General features: G+C 37.0%; 1 protein-coding gene across 1 annotated transcript; it reads left to right on the top strand.

Moving 5' to 3' along the window:
• The first annotated feature begins 6,141 nt into the window (after positions 1-6,141).
• On the top strand, positions 6,142-9,305 carry LOC122645674 (alpha,alpha-trehalose-phosphate synthase [UDP-forming] 5-like). Its single transcript, XM_043838996.1, has 3 exons — positions 6,142-8,138; positions 8,401-8,674; positions 8,953-9,305. Exons 1-3 carry the CDS (start codon positions 6,145-6,147, stop codon positions 9,247-9,249), a joined length of 2,565 nt encoding a protein of 854 aa, XP_043694931.1. The 5' UTR covers positions 6,142-6,144; the 3' UTR covers positions 9,250-9,305.
• Positions 9,306-11,568: the final 2,263 nt, after the last annotated feature.

Below are 11,568 nucleotides of genomic sequence, written 5' to 3'. Positions count from 1 at the left end.
AGGCAAAAGAAAAAAGCCTTATGTGAGCAAGCATAGGAACACCGTAATTAAAGAAAACACTTTCCCAATTATTAAAATAGGGACAAAGATCAATGCTAGGCTGCATGATCCCTACACTAGTGTGGGGGTGAGATTTTTCATTTAATAGGAGACAGAACAATCATTTCGTCCTTCCTATATATGAAGGCAAGCGCTCTTAAACATTGATCATCATCAATCATCAATTGTTTTTTTTCTGTTTTCTTGTTTTTTTTATTTTTAAAATCACATAAATCACACATCAATCCCAAAAGATTTACCAACTTGTAGGACCGTAGAACGAAGATATAATCATCAACGTTAGATTGGATAGTGGACAACATTTCATCACATGACGTCATATGATATGATATGATTGTGAAGGGAATTGTCCATTCAACTCTGCTTTCAATTGAACGCAACAATTGCTATGTACGACAGGTGTCAGGTGGAAGAATCATGTTTGATATTTGTCTTCGCTGAAATGATAGTAAATTTATTTGTCTTCGCTGAAATGATATTAAATCAATTTTTATGAAATGTGTGTCTATCACTGGAATTATTAAAGTGTAAGGCTTTCATCAAAATAAATAAATAAAATAAATATTAGGCAACTAATACTCGACCTCAGGTTTCCAAATGACTCGGCTACGACTCGCTTTTCACCGTTCTAGAAGTAATCGGATTGATTGGTAGATATTTTTTGGATATTACATTTTTTTTTTTCTTTGGTTAAGAGCAAAAAATTTTATTAAGAGAAATCGACAACAGAGAAACTTTGGCCGGCAGAAAAATGTACAAGGATGGAGAGTGGCAAGGACTATTAGAATCGAGACAAACTAAATCTAGAAACTCCTTTAGTAAGAAGATGAGCTCCTCTAACAGGATATCGAGAAACATGCAAGAAAAAAATAAAAGAAAAACTACTACACAAATAATGAAATCTAGCAGAACAGAATAAAACTTTGTTTCAATTTTAGGTTCACTTGAGAATGAACATATTTTTGTTGAGCTTGAACCACGACATTTAAGCTAAAATTGTGACTTAAGAAATAGAAACAATTTATATTAAACGCTATAAAGCATATTTAGAATACCATGACTAACTGATTTTTTATTGCGTTAATATATATAATTGGCAAAATATATGTTGTAATTGATTTTAATTGATTCAAAACCAACGGTTTACTGGTTCAAAATCGAACCTAATCGTCTAACAAACGGTTTTACTTTTTAAAACCAAAACATAACCAATTAGTAAATGATTTATCAGTTCCGATTTAAATGATTCAATTTCGATAAACAGTTTCAATTTATATAAGATTTATTTTTAGACTTTTTCCTTTATTTCTTTTTTAAATTCATAGTCCACTACAATAATAGAAGTTCTCCATGTAGTTTACGAATTCCCACCATTGAAGGTGAGGATATCAAAAATAAATCGAAACCGTGAAAACGTTTAATAAATGGCTTGATTATGGTTTCGGTTTCAAAATTGAGGTCGTTTAATTAAACAGTTTAAATCGAAATGGACCTTTTAACCAAACCGTTTAACACTCTTAGATGTACATAAATATGCCAAAATCAAACTTAAATTGTTTACCAAAATCGAACCGTGAAACCGTTTAATAAGTGATTCGTTTATGGTTTCAAAATTGAGACCGTTTAATTAAACGGTTTAAATCGAAACAAACTATTTAACCGAAATCGAACCGTTTAACAACCTTAATTGTGGGATTTAGGAAGAATCATAATATACACAGTCGTACCCCCCCCTCCCCTTTTGCTGAAAGGTTGTTTCTCGATTCAAACCTTCGACCAATAGATCGTAATGGAGCAATCTTACCGTTGCATCGAGGGTCATAATGTACGCAGACTTAGGTTAACAGTAGAGCATGCTTATTTAACCGGATTGGTCCATCTAATTGAACCGGGCTAAATCATGACCAGCCACCTGTCAAACCACTACTCAACACAACAGACAATTGGTAAGTGTCACTCTTAAATTACCAACCCCTTGTCCATCCAAGTTGATGCCAACAAAGACAATTGAAAATAAACTCACGAGTCCTCACTCTGAACCCCTCCATGCTTGACACGTGTCCTAAGATCACTGTGAGCCTTTAAAGAACCATTCATTTTCTTCCACTGGAAGACACTTCCTTATAAGCTCCAGGGTCCAGAGACAGGGGCAATGGAGCTTTCTTTTCTATTCATGACAAACTTGGATTATCAAGGATCAAGAGTCAACAAACAATGATGATGATCAGTCTTTTTCTAGGGTAGCTTTTCAGCCGTCGAATTGGTATGACAATTGACATGTAAACAAATCCAATTCGGATCCTGGTATTCTTGATACCTTTAAACGGATTCGGATGCGGATCGAATTCAGATTTTTGACCATTCATTTACATCTCTGTCTTGTGTTATCCGGACTTTCCTCTGCTTAACGGATACATTTCACTCTCAATCCATATCTCTTAGATCATGATTCTCTTTTCTTCGTATTGTAGAACATGTTGAACCTTAAAAAACCCTCAAGATCATTATTTACTTAATTTTTTATAATTAAGCATTCGGATTTTTATCAGAGTATTCGGATTTTTTTTTCGAATATCCCTAAATGAATACGAATGTCCTTAAATGGATACAGATGCGGATCGGATTCGGATTTTCTGTTATCCATTTACACCTAATAGTGAGGGCGAAATGACTACCCCAAACCTTATGAACGATGAAAATCTCACCTCTCATGATGCTTCCATGCATGTTCTTATATATGTATTTATTGAGAGAAGTTTCCCTAGTTTGGTAGATCTAAAGAGTGTATCCCTAGTTAGATTCAAATATTTGAGTTTTTGCAACATGATAAACGGAAGAGGTTTTCTAAGCAAGTGGCATAGGGGAGCGCACCAATGGATTACGATAAAATGATATCGACCATTGGAAGGCAGTGAGATAATTTCATGTGAGAAACAGAGTGATGTTTCCCTAGCTTGGTAGATATAAAGAGTGTATCTCTAGTTGGATTCAAATATTTGGGTATTTGCAATATGATAAATGGGAGAGGGTTCTCTAAGCAAACAACGTAGGGGAGCACACCAATGGATTGTGACAAAACAATATCAACCATAGGAGGGCAATGAGGTAATTTCATGTGAGGGGAGAGATAGACACCGAAATGCTAGTGTACCCTACCTAGCCGCTTAGAGAACCTTTATCCCTTTCCCATGATAAATTGGATAAACTTGAAATTTTGTGATCAGATATATCTCAAGATATTTTACTCACATGTCAACTATTAAACAAAAGTGAAAAACCGCTAGCTCGGTTGGTTGGAAGGTTGTAGCGCTAGCCCCCAAGAGGTCATGGGTTCGACTCTCCTGGTCACATTTGTGCCATATTAAGGCACCATTTCCCTTCCCCCCACCCCTCTCCCCCTTGGTAGTTGATCAAGGAATTGTTAGTCGTCAAATAGCAGTCCATGGGATCATCTCCTTGATCACCCTAGGAAACCAATAACAGATTGTATGGGCAATGGAAAGAGATCGATTCAGGTTTCTTTCACATCCCATGATAATCATGTAATTAAAAAACTAGAGGAATCGATAAGAACTTGCTAACCTGTTGAGGCTCAAATATTGCTCCTCCAATAGATAGTGGTTCTTCCTCCAATGAGCACATCAGGTAAACAAATTTGAACCTCCAATGGTGCAGCCAAGGTTCTCCAAGTCAATCCTAAAGTCTTTCCAGATCTTCAAGCACAAATCTGGGTTTCCAAAACCCTAACTCTCAAAAACTAGAAAGCAAGAAGAAGAGAGAAGAGAGAGAGAGAGAAAGCAAAAACGTGGAGGAGGGGGAGCACCAAAATTTTCCCTAGGCAGAAAAACGTGGTGCCCCCCCTCCATGTTATTGAGTGTTTAAATAGACAGGGCTTCCAAAACCCTGTTTAGAAAAACCTAGTGAGAGTCTGTTTCTCTCTCTCCTATTGGACTTGGAATTGTTTAAACCTGATGGACTTCTAATTGGTGAAGAAGCAGAATCTAATAGGAATGCTTAATTAATTAATTATTTTATGTTTAATGGATAAATAAAAATTAGCACATTATCCAATAAATTTAATAAATAATTAATTAATTATAAATCCCAATTATACCTTCACATAATAATTAATTATTATGTACCAACCCACCACTAATCAACATCATCATTAAGGAATCTAGGGCATGTACACATGTATTCCCAAACCCCATTCTATAGGACATGTCCATACGAGAACGATCTGTGTACATGATCGGATCCCGCAAAACACGATAAAATATTTTAAATCAAAACTAAATATAATCTATCATTTTATGTAAAATAGGTTTTGCAAAAATCATTTCTAAAACGATATTGGGTTCAGATTTCGATCCGACCATCCACAGACTATCTCTATCTTGATGTTCTCTAATCGGACAATGGTGACGTGTTGAGCAACTCTCTCATTCACGAAATATTCACGCATTCCCAGAACACCGGCTTTGATTCTTTTGAATCTTAGTCATTGATGATCTAAAGAATACGTTCACATTTCATAGTGATGAGGTCCTCTCAGGTATAGGGTCTCGGTGACACATGTCTATCCCATCCTCTATCTGACAGTAATACATGAGGGAATCGACAAGTAAGATTTTTTGCCAATGCACATCATAATATGCACTCGCATTCGTACCCCGATATCAATATGTCTAGGCATACCCAATGTGACGACCATATGATAAGGGTGTCCAACCCTAACCCTAGTTGTGACAATCATTTTAAGTAAAATTTACGAACACATAATGCTCAAAAAATTTGTATCATATATGATAATATTGAACAAAAATATATAAACGATTCAATAAAAAATAAACCAAATAGAACCAGACCAAATTGAGTTTCATGGACACATAAATCCAACAGAAATTTGAAAAGGATTTTAATCCATGGACCCTTAAAAAATAAGTATATAACTGAATTTGAGTATAAAATTCAACATATCATTTATTCTGGACTATTTTCTTGACATTTGCCATATCATTATTCCATGAGAATCTACATATACCTCCTGCACAATTTGTCTTTCTAGAAAAACTTTTACCTTATATATTTGTCAATGATTTGATGGAGTTTACCGTTTCCTTCTCTTGTCATCATGAGAGAGAGAGAATCAAAAGCTTTTCTACGCGTACGTCACTCTCTTTCAATTCATTTCCTTGTACGTTTATTCAGAGCTTTCTTCTCTGCGATTGTGTTGTGTGTACAAAAAATGAAGAGAATCTTTCTATCTCCAAACTGAAATAACTTTCTGCAACTTTTACGTATTTTTTTACACCTCTCGTGACTGTGTTCATGGTGAGTTTTTTTGGTACATTCCTTTCACTGCGAAGATTCTCTCTCTCACATTATTTGGTGCTGAGTTTTGTTCTTTTGGGTTGAAGTGAAATTGGTTATGCATTTTTTATTATTGAACTGTATGGGATATTATTTGTGTGAACAGAGTAGAACATCTTATGGAGATTAATTTTTTTTTTTTTAATTTCTTTTGCCTTCTTTTTCTTGTTGAAGTAGTTGCTGGGTTACTTCAAAAGCAGAAAAAATCTTTATAGATTGTTTCTTCTCGACTCTGGTTCTTCTTTGTTTCGCTGTCATTAGAGTCGGTAGAAGTCTTTGTTTTTTTTTTACAAATTTGAAGCTATTTTAGTTGTTCAGATTCAGAATACTGAACTGTTGAGGAAACCTAGATGGGTTTTTTCTGGCTGTTTCTTAATTTCCTTTTTTTTATTTTTTTATTTTTTAGAAGAATTCATTGGTGTGTTTTAAGGATTTAAGACAACTCCAGAATTTACATCTATCAATTGAGTTGAGGAAGGTCTCTGGAGTTCTGGGCTTCTTCTGAACTACCATTTTCAAAAAAGAGTGAAAAGATTTTCCTCTGTGCTCTAGAATTTGTTGGAACTAGAAAATTTTCATCATCTGGTTTACTTTCTGAAGAACATTTTGACTGTTCTTTGACTCCTCTGATTTGATTTTATCTTGTCTATGGAGTTTTGCAGAGTTTAGTTGTACATATTGGCTTAGAGTGAAAACAGAGGAATCAACGTAATGGTTTCAAGGTCTTATTCCAACCTTCTTGACCTTGCCTCTGGTGATTCACCAAACTTTGGTAGAGTAAGGGGCAGAATGCCTAGAGTTATGACTGTGCCTGGTATCATTTCTGAACTGAACGACGAGAACAGCGACAAAGTTGGCTCTGATGCAGCGTCTTCTGTCTCTCAGGAGAGAATTATCATTGTAGGAAACCAACTTCCGATTCGAGCACACCGAAGGTCTAATGGTGATGGAGGTTGGTACTTCAGTTGGGATGAGGATTCCCTTCTCCTGCAACTCAAAGATGGCCTTGGAGAAGATGTTGAAGTCATCTATGTTGGTTGTCTGAAAGAAGAGATTGAACCAAGTGAACAAGACAATGTGTCACAGACATTACTAAAGACTTTTAAGTGTCTCCCTGCATTCATTGCTCCAGAACTCTTCAGTAAATTCTACCACAAGTTCTGTAAACAACAACTATGGCCTCTCTTTCATTACATGCTTCCTCTGTCTCCTGATCTTGGTGGAAGGTTTGATCGGTCCCTCTGGCATGCTTATGTCTCTGTAAACAAAATATTTGCAGACAAGGTGATGGAAGTAATAAGCCCTGATGATGATTTTGTGTGGGTTCATGACTACCATTTAATGGTGTTACCAACATTTCTTAGGAAGAGGTTTAACACTGTGAAACTGGGGTTCTTCCTTCATAGCCCCTTTCCATCATCTGAGATATATCGCACACTACCTGTTCGAGATGAGCTCCTCCGTGCACTCCTAAATGCTGATCTTATTGGTTTCCATACTTTTGATTATGCTAGGCACTTTTTATCATGTTGTAGTAGAATGCTTGGGCTTGCTTATCAGTCTAAAAGGGGTTACATAGGACTGGAGTATTATGGGAGAACAGTAAGCATTAAAATTCTTCCAGTTGGGATTCATATGGGCCAGCTTAGATCTGTGTTGAATCTTCCTGAGACTGAATCTAGGGTTGCAGTGCTACAGGATCAGTTTAAGGGACAAATGGTTTTACTTGGAGTGGATGATATGGATATCTTCAAAGGTATAAGCTTAAAACTGTTGGCCATGGAGCAGTTACTGGTCCAACACCCTGATTGGAGGGGGAAGGTTGTGTTGGTTCAAATTGCAAACCCTGCAAGAGGCAGAGGGAGAGATGTAGAGGAGGTCCAATCTGAAACTTATTCCATAGCAAAGAGGATTAATGAAAGATTTGGAAGGCCAGGTTACAATCCTGTTGTTTTAATTGATACCCCACTTCAGTCCTACGAGAGAATTGCGTATTACGTGATTGCCGAGTGTTGTCTAATCACAGCAGTGAGAGATGGAATGAATCTCATACCTTATGAATACATTATATGCAGGCAAGGAAATGAGAAACTAGATCATACCTTGCAAGTACTGGACCCATCAGCTCCAAAGAAGAGCATGATAGTGTTATCTGAGTTCATTGGCTGCTCCCCATCACTCAGTGGGGCGATCCGTGTCAACCCATGGAATATTGATGCAGTGGCTGAAGCTATGGATTCTGCCTTAGTAGTTGCAGAATCTGAGAAGCAATTACGGCATGAAAAGCACTACAGGTACGTGAGCACACATGATGTTGGGTACTGGGCACAGAGTTTTCTACAAGATCTCCAAAGAACATGTAAGGATCATGAGAGGAGGAGATGCTGGGGTATTGGTTTTGGTTTAGGTTTTAGGGTAATAGCACTTGATCCCAATTTCAAGAAACTTTTGGTTGAGCATATAGTTTCTGCTTATAAGAGAACCAAGAACAGGGCAATTCTCTTAGATTATGATGGTACCATGATGCCAAAGACATCCATCAACATTACACCAAGTCCAGAGAATATTAACATCTTGAACAGCCTATGCCGAGATCCAAAGAATGTTGTCTTCCTTGTTAGTGGAAGGGACAAGAAAACTCTGACAGAGTGGTTTTCTTCTTGCAAAAAACTTGGAATTGCAGCAGAGCATGGTTATTTCATGAGGTACACATGTTTTAATTGTGCTCATTGACATTGATTTTCCTTGTCACTTTTTCCTAGTTTTTCAATTGATTTGGGAACCTAATTTAGTGCTTGGTTTGAGGGAACCATATGGGTTCTCGAAGTAGATCTACCAAATGCTGCATTTATCCGTTGTACTAGTTTCATAGTGTTTGATCTGATGTTGCATTCTATTTCATTTTTCAGTTTCTATATTTTCTTTGAATCTTCATGCGTAAACCCTGTTTCAACATCATCTTTTCAGGCCGAATCAAGATGAGGAATGGGAAACTTGCGTGCCTGTTGTTGATTTTGATTGGAAACAGATTGCTGAGCCTGTGATGCAGCTGTACACTGAAGCAACTGATGGTTCATCCATAGAGACCAAAGAGAGTGCACTTGTTTGGCATTACCAATATGCTGATCCAGATTTTGGGTCATGTCAAGCTAAAGAACTTCTTGATCACCTTGAAAGTGTTCTTGCCAATGAGCCAGTCTCTGTGAAGAGTGGACAACATATTGTTGAAGTTAAGCCTCAGGTTAGTACCAAAGGTTTCATTTCCAACCTCTATCCTTCCCATGTATGTTCTTGATGGTTAAAGAAAAGAAAAGAAAGAAATATAATATCTGTTTCATGGTATCATGTGGCTTTGATTTTCATCACCAATTACTAGCTATTATGTCATATATCTGCTAGCTCTGTTATCTACATGACATTAATTTCAACACCACCTCCCAAAGTAAAATACAAAAAAGAGGAAAGAGTGAGGAATCTTATGAATCTCAAGTTATTCATGTTTTTAATCTTACTACATAGGGTGTCAGCAAGGGTGTTGTGGCTGAGAATCTATTAGCAACAATGAGAGAAAAGGGAATGCTTCCAGATTTTGTGTTGTGCATAGGTGATGATCGATCAGATGAGGACATGTTTGAGGTAATCACTAGTGCCAAGGAAGGCCCAGCTCTCTCACCAGTAGCTGAAGTGTTTGCTTGCACTGTTGGTCAGAAGCCTAGTAAAGCAAAGTATTATTTGGAAGACACGACTGAGATCGTCCGAATGTTGCAAGGACTTGCAACAGCTTCAGACCAGGCAGAAAGGAATAATGCTTCTTAAGCTTCCCTATGAGTCATTATTGATTGAAAGCAGGTAAAAAGAAAAACAGCTTCTCTACCGTATTTGATGTTTTTTAGGGTTGAATTCCCTGTTTCAGTTGGATGAATGCTTTGAATCATTACTGTAAGGGAATCAGATTGGTCCCCTACACTTCAGTACTTCACCTTGTATTTATCTGTTTACTTTGCCTCTTCTATAATTAAAGCTAGAGTTTCTTTGGTGTAATAAGCAGTTCATAGGCTAATTTGCTTTGATATATATAGCTAAATCTGAGTCTGGAAGGCTCAATTTGGACTCTGTGACAGTCCAACAGCCCAAATTGCCTCCATGGAGATATATAGGCATTCACATGTAGATTAGTTTGATTTTTCATTGAGAGGTGGTAATTGGTTTCTTTAATGAGAATTTAATTTGCCAGCTAAACTCTAATCATCATCATCATCAGATTTAGTACCCTAAAACTAAGCCAATTGATGAAGTTTATAATGGGAATGTGGCAATGGAAGGAGCTGGCATCAATTTGCAGAAAGTTTTCATCCACCCATAGAGAATGGGTCACCCACCATCCTAGGGTTTTAGTATCTTCCCAAAATACCCATTCACTGTGGGTGGAGGAAAACTAGGTATTCTCTATTGTAGAATACGATAGTTTTTTTTTTTGGGTTAATAAGAATTCCCTTTTTCTATACCGTAAAAATCTGATAGTTAACAAAGTGGAGACCCTTTAGTTCTTTATATATATATATATATTTTTTTGGACATAAAATGCTTGGAAAAATATTTCATTTCTTTGGAACTTTTTGATAGTCCTTGGGTAAAATATGGGAGTCCTACTGCAAAATTTTATCCCCCATTTACTTCAATATTTTGGAGGGTTCAACTAAAAACCTTTAGTGGAGAGAGCTCCTCAAACATATAAAGGTACCAAGATCTTGAATAAACCAATGTGGGGCAATAATTCTACCAAGGTTTGAGAACACGGTGCTTTCCCTAGGTTTCGATCAGCTAGAAACCGAAATTTGGTTGAAACTAATCAAAACTTGACATTTTTTTCCAGCCAGCTCGAGTTGATGGTTTTGAGGCCTAGAAATGTATTTTTTTGCTTTGGTTTTTTATATACATCATATTTTTGACATTCAAAACACAGTACATTAATTATTTTTACAAAAGAAAAAAAAAAAAAAAAAAAAACTCAAAATGGTACTTGTATTTTTACCCAACTTTACTAATGTACGTTGAATGATCTTGTATAGTGTAAACTAGGCTTATTATAAATACTAAGTTCACATATAGTTAAACTACTAGAAAACTAAAAATTCTTTTAACCATCAAAACATAAATTATACAACACTCACCACTCAATTCCATAAGGAGTTTCTTGGTGGATCCAATCCACGAGTTATGTACAATTGAAGATGTCGTAGTCGTTCCTCTGACTGCACCACATATGTATCCCATGACATGCTTTGGGCCCAATTTTTCTGATAGTCCATAATTTTCCATCTATAGGCCCCATCATCAACTTGACTGAGATATCCCAATCTAGGGAAGGGCTCACCGAGACTGTAAGAAGGTGGAGCCGGCACACATGGTTGGGCTGGATACCCGAAGATACTGTCGACAAAAGGTCACCCAACACCTGACTCATCCCCATATCCATATGCAGTAGAAGATGCATCATGACCACTCCCATATCCAAATGAAGTAGAAGATCCACCATATCCAAATGAACCGATGCTTTCGAAGGATGGTCCATCATCATATCCACCATATAGGCACAACATGTGATTCTAATCTGACACTCTCGAAGCCACTATCATGATGTTGTGCTGGACTGGAGGGGTCTCTGCTATGAAGGATAGTGCACGCCAATGCCTAAATCCTCGAGTCTCCCTCAAACTTATGGCTTCCATAGAGTCAAACAAACTTGACATATCTATCATAGATGCCTCATCAGAACCGCTTGCGAGGACCTCGACTATAACCTCTCAAGGTACCTTTGAGATTGAAGGCTCAAAATCTCTTCTAGGAGTTTGATATAACTTGTAGATGCACAAAATGTCGAAGTTGGCGAAGAAATCGGACTTTTTGGCCCCAAAACTCTCTCCCTATGTCAAAACTGTCAAAACCAGCAGCTCTCGGTCAAAATTTACTTGAAATGAGCAAATTTTGATCGAGACTCGTGATTATATAGGCTTGGTTCAACTTGGTTCAACCATGTTTCGGTCTCGGTTAGCTACGATACCAGCCAAAACTTAGTATTTTTTAAACTCCCCTAAGGTTTCGACTCGATTAGCTATGATATCGAGTTGTCTTGGT

Source organism: Telopea speciosissima, chromosome 11 (genome assembly GCF_018873765.1).
Source record: "Telopea speciosissima isolate NSW1024214 ecotype Mountain lineage chromosome 11, Tspe_v1, whole genome shotgun sequence".
Classification (NCBI taxonomy): Eukaryota; Viridiplantae; Streptophyta; class Magnoliopsida; order Proteales; family Proteaceae; genus Telopea; species Telopea speciosissima.
Note: the sequence above shows the minus strand (reverse complement) of the source record. Positions and strands in the feature narration are given on the sequence as shown.